At 42.3% G+C, this 15,606-nt stretch overlaps 1 protein-coding gene across 1 annotated transcript in view; it reads left to right on the top strand.

Moving 5' to 3' along the window:
- The window catches only part of LOC125438371 (collagen alpha-3(IV) chain-like), a 69,995-nt gene that overhangs the window by 14,288 nt on the left and 40,101 nt on the right, over window positions 1-15,606 (top strand). Inside the window, exons 17-27 of the mRNA XM_048506799.1 lie at window positions 242-329; window positions 1,905-1,940; window positions 2,568-2,732; window positions 3,748-3,840; window positions 5,682-5,777; window positions 7,299-7,369; window positions 8,358-8,546; window positions 11,097-11,265; window positions 13,019-13,111; window positions 14,036-14,140; window positions 14,626-14,723. Of these exons, the coding sequence (XP_048362756.1) occupies window positions 242-329; window positions 1,905-1,940; window positions 2,568-2,732; window positions 3,748-3,840; window positions 5,682-5,777; window positions 7,299-7,369; window positions 8,358-8,546; window positions 11,097-11,265; window positions 13,019-13,111; window positions 14,036-14,140; window positions 14,626-14,723 (1,203 nt within the window). The remainder of the gene's footprint in view (window positions 1-241; window positions 330-1,904; window positions 1,941-2,567; window positions 2,733-3,747; window positions 3,841-5,681; window positions 5,778-7,298; window positions 7,370-8,357; window positions 8,547-11,096; window positions 11,266-13,018; window positions 13,112-14,035; window positions 14,141-14,625; window positions 14,724-15,606) is intronic.

Raw genomic sequence — 15,606 nt, forward strand, 5'->3', positions numbered from 1 at the left:
TATACAGTCTAGTGCAGAAAAGGATCAAGTTCTAGTTTGGTCTGTAAACAATTAAAAGGTTAGAAGCAACAAATATAATTACATACATGCAGGAGGTAGAATTCTGAAAGAAGATGAGATGCCATCACACAATGGTAATTTATCTGTGTCAAACTCTTGCTTCTAGTGACTGTGCTTTTCTCTTCATTGTTACTATTTCTCTTCCTTTTCTTCTATCTTTCTCTCCCTCTTTTTTTTTAAGACAGAGTATTACAATGAGATGCCTGGTGAAAAAGGAAGTAAAGGCTACCCAGGGCCCCCAGGACCTAAAGGGCAGCCGGGAAGACCTGGTAAGAGACCTTAGCAGATTTCAGTCACATAGCAGGGGCTCGTTGTACATGGGCAGTGCAGGAAGAATCATCTGGCTGGGAGAACCATGTTTGCATCATGTGCTACTGCTGAAGAAATGTGGCTGGAGAAAGAGGGTGGGCTTTCAAATTATGTCTGACTAATTCATGCCAGGAGTGCTTTGTAAATTAGGCCTGGTTTGGTTTACACACAATATTCCTAGACTTCTGAGGTGGTAAAAAAGTAGTACGTACAGTAAACCTTTACCATTTGTGGATTTGTAACTCGTGATTTTATTTGTAGGTGGTCTAATCACATTCTCTTGTTTGCAGCCTGTTTTTAATCTGTCGCTGTCGCTGTCACTGTAATCTCTACATCATTAATTGTTGTGGGGAATGTAGTTGTTTTGATACTGGGAGGCTGCTGGGTGGATTTCACCATTCACTCCCAGGAATGGATTTGCCGCATAAATTGGGAGGTCTTCTGCAGTCAGTGACGTAGCTGCAATGGGGTCACATGGGGACATTTGCCTTGGGCGGGGCCCCATTGCATCATGTGGGGGGAGGCGAAAAATCACCCCCCACACTTCATGCTCACAGCCTGCTCCTCCTGGACCGACGCGCCAAGGAGGAGGCTGGGACAGCGCATGCCTCTCTCGGTGCATCCCTCTCCAAGAGGAACAGGGCTGACCCGGCACACCAAGGAGGGGGCTGGTGTGGCGTGTCCCTCTCTTGGCGCATCTCTCTCCAGGAGGAGCAGGGAATTAGACTAGGGCCCCTTCTGCACACGCAAAATAATGCATTTTCAAACCACTTTCACAACTGTTTGCAAGTGGTTTTTGCTATTCCGCACAGCTTCAAAGAGCACTGAAAACAGTTTGAAAGTGCATTATTCTGCATGTGCAGAATGAGCCAAAATGGCCTATATGTCCCCTTCAATGCTATGATGCTGTCCTTTTTCAGGCATCTTTCAGCAAGCACCTTACAACATACATGCTCAACAGGGCTTCCAAAACTCTTAATAAGAGGTTAGGGGTAATTAGAGGCCATGGCAGGAATAAGGCAAAGACAAAATATCACCTCTGAAAATACACTGCCACTACTATCTACCCTCATCTTATTGTAAAGCAAGCCATAGCTCTCCATCTTAAAAAAGACCTTACAAATGAAAAATATGGCACTTCTAGGATAAATGCCTGGAGCCTAGCCTATTTCTTGCTAAATTAGTTTCTTCTTGCAAGATGTTTTATGTAAGAGATTATTGGAAAATGTGATCCTTTATCTGCAGCTGGAAATTGTAACATCCAATCTACTGCCTTTCATTGCTGTTGCATAATGTCGTGTGTATAGATCCAAATTTAGTCTTTGAAAAGGGCTAAAAGGCAAGTTACATAAAGTGTTTACATCTTTTCAGCTTTCACTGCTGTACCGTGAATCATAGTCATTTGTTAGTGTGCCCACATACAAGCACAAAAAATACAGAAAGCTAGTATGGGTAATGTTCGCCAGATTGAGTTCACAGTAGACTATTTAAATAATACCAGCATAATCCAGGGTGTGAATATATTCTTTTTGCAGGGCTACAAGGTTCTCCTGGGGCACCTGGGAGGCCAGGTATGTATTATAGCAAAGATTGTCTCATGTTCCAATAATCCTGCTACCTCTTGCCTGTTTGGTTTTACACGTCATGAGGAGGCAGATGGGAAGCATCCATTAGAGGAAAGTGGACTACTTGCAACCACTTTCTTCTCAGGCTTGTGGTCTGTTTTCTGATTAACCAGAGTAATAGGTCTCCTTCTTCTTCACCTTCCCTCTTGTTCTGCCATTTACCTGCAGGTTTCTGGTCATAACTTGTTTCCTGCTTTCTCTCTTTTTTTCATGAGTAGTCTTATTCACAAACAAGTTATTGTTCACTTGAGAAGGCTTTCCTGCTGTTTACAGGAAACAGTTGAGGATACAAATGAACTCATTGCCATTTTTCAGCAGGGCTGTTTCTTCCCATCTGGCCCTCCCAGTTGTTGGGGAACTTTGTTAACATGGGAGTACCCCTTGAAATTCCATATTTGTACAAGAATTTGTGCCAGGAGAAAGTCAGTTTTAAAATGTTGAAATAGATGCTTCTGGATGACTGTGAACATTGGTACACACCAATAGTAGAAACAAATATTAGAAGTTCTAAAATATGGTGTTAGTTTATTGCAATCATTTCAACAACTGCCTAATTATAAAATTTTACATTAGGTGTTTCCAGAGCTAGTCCCAGAGGTCCACAAGGTGCTCCAGGCCCCAAAGGAAGTAAAGGAGAGAGGGGGAAACATGGCACAAATGCTATTGGACCACGAGGATTTCCTGGGTCTCCAGGTAGACCTGGCTCACCAGGATCACCAGGTTCACCAGGAAAACTAGGTAAAGCAATGTAGTGCTATCACTGAGTCCATCTGGGGTCATAATGGTTTTGTCATTGAGTCAGTACAACTTGGGGACTATTGCACTGTCAGCAATTGGACTCTAAGCCAAGAACAATGTCTGGTCTCACACAACCAGACAGTAAGACTCAGGTGTGTTGATTATTGAAGGCAAGCAAGTATGCTGACATTTCCAAACTATACTACCTGATATAAACCAAGAGCCAATCCTGGCTTTCCTCCACCACTGAAGAAAACAGTGCTTCAGTACAGTGCTGGTGGCATCACCTTCAAGTTATCAGAAACATCTGCCTCCATCGTGGAATGGCTTGGAACCTCACATTTTTCGGATTGGCAATGACAGATATTTTGTGACGTACTACACCCTCCCTCCCCACAGAAACCATTTTGTGGTGGTCCCCACTAACTGTTCTGAAAATTCCAGAAGTACCCAAAGGTTTAACAAATTGCATTGTGGTATGATTTTTATTTTTTTTAATTTATTATTCTTTTTAGCATGTCACATTTCAAAATGTAAATAATGTTTCAGAGAAGAATATAAGAAAATTAACAAGGAACAGATTTGTTTAATATTGGGCTACATGACTTGAAATGTTCAGACCTTGTCTTTGTTTTACTCATTACAATCACACACACACACAGAAGACAGGGTATTTTGTGCAGTACTAGAAAAGGAATTTGGTCATTAGTTATCAAAACATACTTTGATAGTAGGCCAATAAATGTTACAGCTATTTGACATGCCAGTTATCTTCCCCAAAAGTTAAGAATGTTAAGAATTACTACTGAATGTCAATATCCAATGAATTTCTGATATTTACTGAGTTATTCATACATATAGCTTGGGATTAGTTTCTGTCTTTTTACCATATTCTCAGTGATATTACATGAATGCAGCCTCTAAAACTGAGCTCCATAGGACTTTTTAAAAAACTAGTATCTTGACAACTTGCAAGTCATAATGCTATATTTTTGTCTGTCTCACCCACAAATAGGTACAGTAACTTTTAAAGAAGGACCACCAGGACCAGATGGGAGTTCAGGATGTATGGGTTCTCCAGGACTTACAGGAGGAAGTGGAGCTAAAGGTTGGTTATTCCACAAGCAAACATCTTTCCGAAATAAGCAACTAAAGATAGCAATCAGAGATGTTAAATAGAGATCAAGCACACAATACTCAGGATCAAATTAAATGTTGCAGATATAGGTTTGTTGGTTCGATACCCAATCATATTCAAGGGGGTGGGGGGGTTGGGAGGGTTTGGGGCCAAATACCAAAATGCAGGGAAACAACTCAGCTGAATAGTAAAAAAATCCAAATAGGTATTCAAGTTATCAGGTTTTGTCTGTTTAATCTTTAAAGGGCCTGTTTCCTATTTGTAGCCCCCAGAAAACCTTTTTAACAGCTAGAAAAAATTAAAAATTTGGAGACTCTCTTTTAACCCCTAGCTTACCTTGGTTGGGTCTCTGGTGAGCTCTGCTGATTAAAGCCCCCCTCCCATTGCTGATAGCCATAACTGAATTGTTCCCTGCCTCCTTCATGCTCTATGTGTAGTTTCCAAGGCAACAGAGAGACATTCTGGCTGACCAATGGGAGAGCTTGCTGGAGATTCTCTGTTAGCCAATTGCTGCCATGGATTTTTTCAGTGAGTTGAATTCCTTGCAGAGTTAGAACCTTTGTAGAGAGGAGGGGGAAGGGGGAATGAAAGATGCTAGTGACCAGTGGACTATTAGAAACATTAGGAAACAATGGAAAATGGGAGCACCCCCCTTGGGGGGTCATAGAATTGGGCCCCCAAACCAAACTTCACCAAACTTGGGTGCTCTTCTCAGGAGAGTCTCCCAAGGCCACCCTGCAGGTTTGGTGCCTCTACTTTGAAAAATATCATATCTATAGACTGGAACCTCCAAAATTCCCCATAGTCTAAAATGGACCTGAATATTTTCTGGTTTTTCAGGAAAAACAGAAAATATTCAAGTTTACCAATACAAGTATTCAGGTTTTTTGACTTTAACCAAAATTTTAAGGCCAAAAAAACCAAACCTGAATTTTACTAATTATTTTTTTTTTGCCCAAGCCTAGCAGTGAATTCATGGCTGCCACATGTTCTCTGTTGCAATTTTAAAGTAATTTTAAAATTCTGCAAGTGTCTGATCCTAACAGGGGCCCCCACTTTGCGCCCCCCCTCATCACACTTTTTAACCAAAACAACCATGGTGATCTAAGTCCTCTCACAGCTGTTTTAGCATTTGAAAAGGTATTGGAATGGGGAGGGGGGAGAGTTCTGCACTGTAGGCCCTCATGGCATTTCAGTTTAAATGTCAACAGTGAACTTATATCAGCTATGAGTTCACTGTCACTTTTAGTCTGGCCTTTAGACTCCTTCAAGATTTATTAGGTGAAGAATGTGTTCATATTCCTGTATGTCACACTAAGAGCAGTAGGACATAATTCAGCTCTCAGCCCATACAGACAACTAAACTTCCCCAGTGATAACTTATTTGTATCATCCTATCAGTTGGTAATAAGAATTTTACCACTTACTGGTAAACTGGGGGTGTAAACAGTGTGGTAAATCATCACTTGTACAGGCTTTCCTGCTTCTCATTGTTGAGAATTCTGAAATATAATCTCAGTGCATGTTAATGTGGTACCAGGCTTAGAGATTGCCTGAGAACACTAACAGCTTTTTTTACTATGTTGATGAATAAAAATTAAATATGAAAAGATTTTATTACAACAACTTACTTCCTGGAGCTTCTGTGCCAGTAAATACAGAAAGCATGTATAACAGGGGATTAGATGTACAAACATGATTCTAGTTCAATATCCTTACTCATTCATGCAAGCTTGCCTGGAGGCACTCTGTGCTTGTGACACAGAGATAATTTGCCAGCTAACCATTAACAGACATAATTTTTACTACAGGTGAAGAAGCAGGCCCATGTAACCAGTGTACTTATGTTATTGGAGCACCTGGCCCTACTGGTATTCCTGGACCTGAGGGCCAACAAGGAGTCAAAGGTAAAAGACAGTAGTATTTAAATATAGTATGTTTTTATATATATGAGGGAAGTGGGAAACTTCTCAATTGTATATTTCAATTTATAGAATATTTTATCTTGGCCATTCACAGCAACACCTTAAGCAGAATTAGTTAAAAAGGAGCTTGATGACTTTGAGGGTGGCAGATCTGTTGGTATAATTTAAAAAAAAATACAATACCAAGACATACTAAATTAGCCATGAAAACTAAATGCACCTCTGGCATTAGTCTGAGTTCTGGTTTCTGGGAACAAACAATGCGAAGGACTGTTACCTTCATTTTCTGCTTTAAGGGGGTTTCAGAAGCATCTACCAAGCCCCTGTTTGAACAAGATGCTGAATTAGACAAATCCTGAATCTAATTCTTATGTTCTTAACTGTTAATTTATTAAAATATTTATGTAGTCTTTCCAATGCAACAATAGAGGCTAAAGATTGCTCTCAAGATTAACAAAATGAAAACACAGTAACCCAAAACTACAGAGATAACTACTGCTGCCATTAGTCACTAAGACCCCTAAAACTATTGCCTTATGAGCTTCTCTAAAAGCAAAGAAAGCAGAAATAATTCTGACATCCAAGGGGCTACAGGCTGCCACTAACAGATTTGCTGTGCAAAAACTCTGTTCTCACCATACTGGGAAGCACAAAAGGATGCTGACAGTCAGAGAATAGTTACGGTATTGTTTGAGCCTGTAGTGTTAGCAATTTATTATTGGACTTTATTAGTTTATTGGACTTTATTAGTTTATTGGACTTTATTAGTTTAATAATTACAAACCAGTTTCTTCGTCTTTGGGTTAGTCTTCGTTGATGTCTAATCCATGAATTTTGCTTAGGTAGTTTGATCCTACTTTAGTTCTGCTCATCACCCCTTTTGATGATGGCATTTGGAGCAACACAAGTCACTTGTGATCCCTCTACAGCTACCCCAGTGTAACTGGATCAGGTTTGTGGAGTTGGTACATAACCATACGGGAGCAAGCATTAATTAAACTTCACTGCGATTTATTTCCATGTAAGACTGAGGTGCCAAATGTGAACAACCTTTTTGAATAATGTCCTTCAAACATCAAATCACAGAAAAGTGAAAGTCTATCCCATACATTTCTCATTTTGGTTTTACTCCTGCTTTATCACAGCCTTATAAGAAATTTTAAAAACAAGAAATCACATTTGGAAAAGATTGTGAAGGAACTCATAGAAATACTGGTGTAATTAATACAATATCCAGACACAATACTTTAAATCATATATAATATTTTCTAAGTATGTATGCACATTCCAGTGATACTGAAAAAGACAATATTCGTATTTTTAGGAAACCCAAAATGAGGGAATGTCACTATCCTAGTAATCAGCATTTCTTTGTCTATGCCATTGATGTCACACTGAGAATAGACATCTGAATTGTATAAGCACTAGTAGTGTATGCCTTATTACTTCAGCCTGATTATTTTTCCCTATTTCTTCTCCTAAGTCATGCTGTTTCCATCATAGGTGGGGAAGGAAAAGTTGGCCCTAAGGGATCTGGAGGAACCCCTGGGCCTCAGGGGCTTCCTGGAATTCAAGTAAGATTTATAGTTTTGCAGGTGCTCTGTTCGTAGTTAATTTTAAGCAATTAAAACTCTGTGTTGGGAAGGCAGAGCTTTACATAAAATCAATCTCCCTTTCCCTCAACCCCTGCATCAGATTTCAGCCAATTTATGGCAACTCCAGAGGGTTTTCAAGAGAGCAATTAAGCAGAGGTAGTTTGCCATTGCCTTCCTCTGCGAAGTCTTTCTTGGTGGTCTCCCATCCTAGTACCAAGCAGTGGCATAGCACCAAGGGGCCGGGGGGATGTATGACACACCGAGCACGTGCTGGTGCGGGGTTGTGGAGGAAGCGGGTGGGGGCATGGCAGGGGTGCAGGGCACACACATGCCCCGGGTGAAGTTCCCCCTCTCTCTGGCCCTGGTATCAACCCTGCTTAATTTCGGAGAAGATGGGATGTATCCGTGTAGGCAGCAATTGGACACCATGGAAATAAGGCAGGTTGCTGTCGCACATTTGCACAGAGGCGCATCTATTTTTTTCTATTTACCTCCCACCAATGAGTAGCTATGCAGGCATGTACAATTGAACCCCCACAGCCATGCTGACATCTCACGATACCATAATATGGCCCTTTGCACCTGCGTGGCTACACAGATGTAAGCCGGGATATTAAGAAAAAGAAAAGCGCAGCCGAATAAAGCGCCTCCTGCCCGGCTGTTTGCTCGCAAGCGTCTGCAACCCGGGATTTTTAAAAAGACTCATGGATAGTGTGATCCTTGAAAAACCCGGTTTGAGGGAAAAAACACAGGGCAAACTTTCTTTAGGGGTGAGATCTGTGTGAAGTCCCCCACCCCAAAACGGGTATTTTAGTGTCGTTAACCCGTGTTTATTGGCCCATGGGGGAGGGGCCTATGAGAACCTGCTTTGCATGTGATGAGAGCTGTCACCAGGCTGCAATCTTTGTGTAGTGATCCACAATCATACTACTATACTTGACATGGATACTGTTTACACGTGTTCTAGGGTCTTCCTGGGCTTCCAGGAAAACAAGGCCTTAAAGGTTTGAAAGGTTTGCCAGCATATGCACAATCAGAAGGTCCCGAAGGAGACAAAGGAGAACCAGGTCACAGAGGATGCTCAGGTGAAAAAGGTGCAGATGGGTTGCCTGGACAACCTGGGTTGAAAGGTTCGAGAGGTTCTGTGGGAGAACAGGTTAGTACAAGTCACTTTCATAAATAGTTATGCCAAGTACAGCCTTACTCATTTTGTGTTTCTTTGGATATATTACAAAAAGGATATAGGACATGTTCACCTTTTACTTTACATATATATATTAGTGATATAAAAGAATTTTAAAGTTGTTCCTAGTACCTTGTGATGGTCATAAGAAAAGGCTGCATTATTTATTTTTCTTCCCATACCTTTGTTCAACCATAATAGTGTGACACATAAGTAAATGAAAAGTCTGCACTGAGCATCGGTCTGTTTATTATAGCAGAGCAGTTCTGCTAATCGAGGATTTCTTCACATTTCTTTCATCCTTACCAGCCTTTCCTGTGATCAGCAGCACTAAGTAGAATTTATGCACTTCAGTGTCATGGGATAATAATATATCAGTGATTTCAGAGAGTAGTTCAAAACAAATTAAATGTGATACCCCTAATCTCCCTTGCATGCCATCCCTCCCTCCCTCCCCTTCCCTTGCATGGCATACCTCCCCCTCTCTTCACTAGGGTGGGTGGGCCATGTCAAGACGCTGGGCCCGCTCCCCCTCCCCTCCCTTGCATGCCACCCCTCCCTCACACCCCTCCCTCACTCCTCTTCCCTTGCATGGCCCCCCTCCCCCTCCCTCTCTCCACTAGGGTGGGTGGGCCATGTCCAGATATCCTGTGGAGATCAGCATTTGAGACCACCTCAAGTGCTAAAACCATGTGCAAGTTTCCTGAATTAATCACGATAGATGTTGAAGGGAAGGAGAAATCTTGAGGTCTTTCATCAGCATCCTGTGTAGAATACCCTGCAGATTTAAGAGACAATGGTTAGAGTTAAAATCAAGTTGCACCTTTGACTTCTAGGAAAAAAGATTATTAATCAATGGCAGCCTCCAATTCTATCAATATATTATAAAAAGCAAACCGTGAGTATGTTCCTGATGGTCTAGCACAGGAACTGCTGGGCCAATTCCTCTGAAAATTTTCAGCCACTTTAGTCAGCCAGGCGGGAGTGTTTTTAGATATTCACATACCTGAAATTTCACACCTGACCCAGGTAAAATGCCTTTTTCTTGACTCTCCATGGTGAAGGACATGCAGCTGGCTGTGTGTAACTGTCACCCTTAGAATGTTTGTGCCCTTAGAATGTTCATTCAGATGGCCAGATATGAGCAGTGGAAACAGTACATAGGTAATAACTCACGTGGAAGTGAAACACATACACACGTTGCCGTGTGAGACGTCAGGTGGGGTTCCCTCCCCTCACATGCAGGTACTTTTCACTCTCTGTGCCTCACCCACTACTACCACACAACACCCATACTCTCATACACATCCAGCTTATCCTCACACTCCTCACTCTGCCCTCCCTCACATCCAACCACCACTTAACTACTTCCTCACCCATATTCCACACCCATATTGAACAAGCTTGAATGTAAAAGACAGCTGGAGGGAGGGAGAGGGAAGGGACGGAGGGGGAGGCATGCAAGGGAAGAGAAGTGAGGGAGGGGAGAAAGTGAGGGGTGGCATGCAAGGGAGGGGAGGGAGGGGGCCCAGCATCTGGATATGACTCACCCACCCTAGCAGAGGGAGAGGGAAGAGAGGGAGGGGAGGGGTGGCATGCAAGGGAAGAGAGGGAAGGAGAGGGAAAGAGAGGGAAGGGACAGAGGGGGAAGTATGCAAGGGAAGAGAAGTGAGGGAGGGGAGAGAGGGAGAGAGGGAGAGAGGGGTGGCATGGGAGGGAGGGGAGGGAGGGGGCCCAGCATCTGGATATGACTCACCCACCCTAGCAGAGGGAGAGGGAAGGGAGGGAGGGGGAGGGGTGGATATGACTCACCCACCCTAGCAGAGGGGGAGGGAAGGGAGGGAGGGGGAGGGTGCGTTTCCATGAGCACGTACTGCTGACCTCTGCAATTGATTTGCTGCTATTGTTCCTTTCCCATTTCACCACAATAACCCACAGCAACGCGTGGCAAGGTACCGCTAGTATAGAATAAGAGTTTGCATAACAAGGCAATCAAGCCATAAGTATAACTCCATAAGTGTTCTTAATGAAGCATTAATCAACAGAGTTCCATAGAGCTTACTGCCAAATAAGTGTGCATAGAATTGCACTGCATTTGTGAGAGGCAAACTCAGCACAGCAGATTGTGTAAAGAGAAGAAAATAATGTACATATCTTTTATATCCAGTTTTTCGATCCTTGCTTAGCATGGCTATCTGAACAGTGTGTGAAAACTAATTCCAGTAAATTAGTTACTCTTTAAATTGCTGCAGGACATTTTTGGCTAGATCAGATGTAACAGCAAACTGTGGTTTGGCATTACTAGAACAACAGTACAATCTTAAGCAGAGTACACTCTTCTCAGCTGATTGACTTAAGTGGACTTAAACAGATGTGATTGTTTAGGATTGCACTGCAAGTCTCAGTGGTCTGGTGTTACATGTGAATTGAGTTTTTTCTCAGTTGTTGAAATAGACTAACATAGCTTTTAGTCTGAAATTTGAGCAGTATATGTTAAGCAACTGTTTTCTAAATTATTCTCAGGGAACTGATAGTCCAAAAGGGGACAGAGGCCCTCCAGGGAGAACTGGTGAGCCAGGTCTTCTTGGAGAGGTAGGGTTGCATGGACCACCAGGATATGGACTACAAGGAATGGAAGGACCTAAAGGATCTCAAGGAGTTCCTGGTTTGCCTGGGTTACATGGAGTTGCTGGTCAGTAGATTCCCATTTTTTTTATCTGCATTGTGATGTCAATGGTAGAGTTGAAAGCCAACTGCTATAAATTCATAGATGTAGCACAGAATGGGGAGATGTCTTTATTTTATGTTAGACAAACTTAGATAATCTAATTGAGTTCTATGTAATAAAAATCTGTTCTTTGTTGTCATTTGCTTTTAAAACTTTTATTTCTCATTTAACAGCCATCAATAAATTTTTCATTGCCAGTGTGGTTTAGTGGTTAAGAGTGGTGGACTCTAATCTGGAGAACCAGGTTTGATTCCCCACTCCACCTGAGTGGTGGACTCTAATCTGGAGAACTAGGTTTGATTCACCACTCTTCCACATGAATAGCGGACTCTAATCTGATGAACCAGGTTTGTTTCTCCACTACTCCAAATGAAGCCTGCTGGGTGATCTTGGGCTAGTCACAGCTCTCTCAGAACTCTCTCAGCACCACCTTGTAGCTTCCCTAGTGGTACCTCACAAGATGTCTGTTGTGGGTAAAGGAAAGGTGATTGGAAGCTTCTTTAAGACTCCTTAAAGATAGAGAAAAGTGAGGTATAAAAACCAACTCTTCTTCATCTTCACTGCATTAGACTAGTCATAAAATGTTTCCAAGTAAACACTAATGTTAATTACAATTTTCTTTCATATGAATAGGACACAATATGTAAATCTTCTCAGATGTATTCTGTTCCTCACAGTGTAGGAAAGGTTGCAAGAGCCATATTAATTCCTTGAATTTTTTAAATGATAGATGTTCAACAAAATCTTAAATGTTTCTGGGATGTACTTATATGTTAAGATGAGGGATGGGAAGGAGGAGAAGGATCCTGCAAATGATATTTTAAAACCGATTCATCTGCAGTAGGATTCTGTCATTCACAAACATGCAAACAAAAAGTAGGCAAAAGAAAAGGTACTATCTGCATTAATCATTGTAGAGTAATATACATAAGATCTATTTTGTGCCTTGGCTGAGTGGGATCTGAGTGTATTCATAATTAATGCAGAAGTACTTTTCCACTAACCAAATTCAAAGAGTTTATTGGTCATCTGATTACTAAAGATCAAGGATGAAATTCATTAATTTTTTATTCCTTTCTGATATGGATGTGATCCTAGTCTTACATCACAGCTGCAATTGAGGTACACTCAAGACCCACTCCGCACAGGCCTTAAGAGCGGTGGTGCACCGGCATACTGGTTTCCCCCCACAGGGCCATTTGCAAGCTTCCATGTGCATGGCCCAGAGCCACTGCGGCACGTGGAGGCACCTCTGGACAGAGGCGCGCTGCTTTTTTCTTTACTTACCACCTCTACCCTGCGTAGAACTGCAGAGACGAGGGGACACTCCCCCATGGCCATGGCAACGCCTTGGGTGTCAGGGGCCATGAGGCATGTCCCTTTGTTCACACAGAGATATGCAGGGAAGAGGAGGTAAGTTTTTTAAAAGCTGCGCACCAAAAAATGGCGCCTTCCTTCCGGTGCCGTTCGCTCGGCACTGGGTGGATGCCACTGTTTTTGTCTCAAAAACAGCGGCATGGGGGGGAAAGTGCAGCACTGCCTCACCCAGGAGGTGGCAGCCGTGTGGACAGCACCCCTGGGACGGCGTTTTTGCTGTTCCGGGGACGCTGTTTATGGCCTGTGCGGAATCCGCCCAAGATGTAACTTGAAGAACCTTGAGTTCCTGCAGACTTTTAAAAAATGCTTATTTTATACATTTTTATTTTACACTTTTAAGGCCCCCAAGGTGAACCTGGTAAAGTAAATACAATTCCTGGACCTCCAGGACTTCAGGGGCCAGATGGTAGACCTGGATTACAAGGAGGAAGAGGTAAGAACTACTTTTCAAGCTGAATTACTTCAGAACCATGTAAAAGGTCATGGTCAAGCTTATAAAGCCTACTTTCTAAAAATGCTTGATGGACACCAAGTGGGGGGATCCTGATCAGAATGTCCAGGCTCAGATTTGAACTATGCCATGAAGCCAGATTGGGTGACCATGGGCTAGTCACTGAGTTGTCCCTACGATCAAATGAAGTGGGAGAATGCCCTCTGAGAGAACACGAAAGAGAAGGATGGAAACAAGAACCTAAAAGAGAACATCAAGGAGTCTGAACCTTGCAGACAGGACTTTGCCAGTTTACTTTTATTTTACCTTTCCATCTAAAGCAGATTCAAAGTGTCAGTTTAGCATTTATAATGTATTTAGCAGCAATTGTAGAGAGTAGTTTATCACCAGGATTTTAAGGACTCAATCATTTCCTTAATGATTGAGGAGCAGCAGTGGCATAGTGGTTAAAAGCAGGTGCATTCTATTCTGGAGGAACTGGGTTTGATTCCCCGCTCGGCTGCTTGAGCTGTGGAGGTTTATCTGGGGAATTCAGATTAGCCTGTGCACTCCCACACACGCCAGCTGGGTGACCTTGGGCTAGTCACAGCTTTTCAGAGTTCTCTCAGCCCCACCCACCTCACAGGGTGTTTGTTGTGAGGGGGGAAGGACAAGGAGATTGTAAGCCCCTTTGAGTCTCCTACAGAAGAGAAAGGGGGGATATAAATCCAAACTCTTCTTCTTCTTAAGGAAATGTATATTAATGGTTTGATCAGTGAATAAGAGAGATAGAGCTGTTAGTGGTGTCCTTTTATAATATACATGCTGTGCAGACAAAAGCCAAAACAGTTATATTTTTAAGTCTTCAAGACATTTTATTTGTGCTGTTCATAAAGGGTGTCAGAAGTACTTTGCATTCTTTGATAGGCAGTGTTGGATCCAGAGGTCCGCGTGGCAACCCAGGCCTCCCGGGACCAGAAGGCAATCCTGGTTTAGCAGTGATTGGGCTTCCTGGGCAACCTGGTCCAAAAGGTAATGTAATTTTTTTTCGTTAAAGAAAGATATAAGTACTAAAGCAGAGTGGTAAACCCAGGAAAAGGCATAATAAACATATGAAGAAATCAGACAAAAATCCCAATCTGCATTGTATGTGAATTGTTGTGTTTTTTTATTAGAACAAGCAGATGCAAATATAAAACAATATAATCTTTTTTTTTCAGAAAGCAAGTAACCTGAATTTAAAAGCAGTTGGTAAATGCATACAGACTAAGGGTCTTCAATAATCCTATGCAGTTGTCATTTATTCCAAAGGAGTTTCAAAGTTTTACAAATCTTACTGTTTCCTTCTCACTTTTTCAGCTTTGTATGGTATTTTATCTTCATGTATCTCAAACTTTTTGCTGAGTTGTATTATATTTTTCTTCCCTTTGAATTATGATTATCATGTTCAATTAAAATTAAATTTTTGTTCATAACCAAGACTCTTAACTACAAAAACATTTTAAAAATCTTTTTAGGAGACAAAGGACCTCAGGGATCTAAAGGACTACCAGGATGCCCAGGAAAATTAGGAGAACCAGGATTACCTGGAAAACCTGGAATCCCAGGAGAAAAGGTTGGTTAGAACAACAATTGCTCTGTTAGGGGCAGCTCGAGTTAGAGCTGGGTGGAAAACTGTGGCCAAGGCAAGGTAGCAAAATCAAGGGCAAACATGATCAAAATCAAGGGTCAAACATCAGATTAGCTTTCAGTATGTCAAGTGACATGGCCAGGCAGAAAGGTGACTCCAAGATCAGATAATGAGTCCAAAGGCAGAAGGCTAAATCATGGACACAAAAATGTTCACATGAAAAGTTTGCTGTAAGTGAGGGGCCAAGTCACAGTTTAAGTAACTTCAGCCCTGTTCCGGTTAGCTCTCTCGTCAGTCATCTGCCTCTGCTGGGGAAGGGGAGGGTGGCTACGCTGCAGTTCCCAGGATGGCCACTTGCAGAATGATGTTGTTGCTGCCTTTAAATTTAGGCTTCCCTCTGGCTGTGGTAATGTGTAGAGTGCTGGGTCCTTATACTGAATAAGACCCTTGTTCTAGCAAGATCAGCATTGCCTACTCAGATAGGCAGCAACTCTCTAGGGGCTCAAGCATAGGTCTTTCATGTCACCTACTACCTGCCTTATCTTTTTAACTGAAAATGCCAGGGATTGAGCCTGGGACCTTTTGCACGCCAATCAGGTGCTCTCTAAGTGAGCTACAGCCTACCTCTAAGTGGTCTGGCTTCCAGACTCCTGGTCCGAGGTCCTTGATGTCCTTAGGAGACATCTGATATCCTAAATGGGTCTGCCCATAAGTGAAGGCTTTATTCTTTTAAAGATAGGCAGAACTTTACTCTTTTGGATTGTATTTGCATAAACATACTTCATTTGAGGTGCTGTGTGGTTTCCGGGCTGTATGGCCGTGTTCTAGTAGCATTCTCTTCTGACGTTTCGCCTGCATCTGTGGCTGG

This window comes from Sphaerodactylus townsendi, linkage group LG08 (genome assembly GCF_021028975.2).
Source record: "Sphaerodactylus townsendi isolate TG3544 linkage group LG08, MPM_Stown_v2.3, whole genome shotgun sequence".
Lineage (NCBI taxonomy): Eukaryota > Metazoa > Chordata > Lepidosauria > Squamata > Sphaerodactylidae > Sphaerodactylus > Sphaerodactylus townsendi.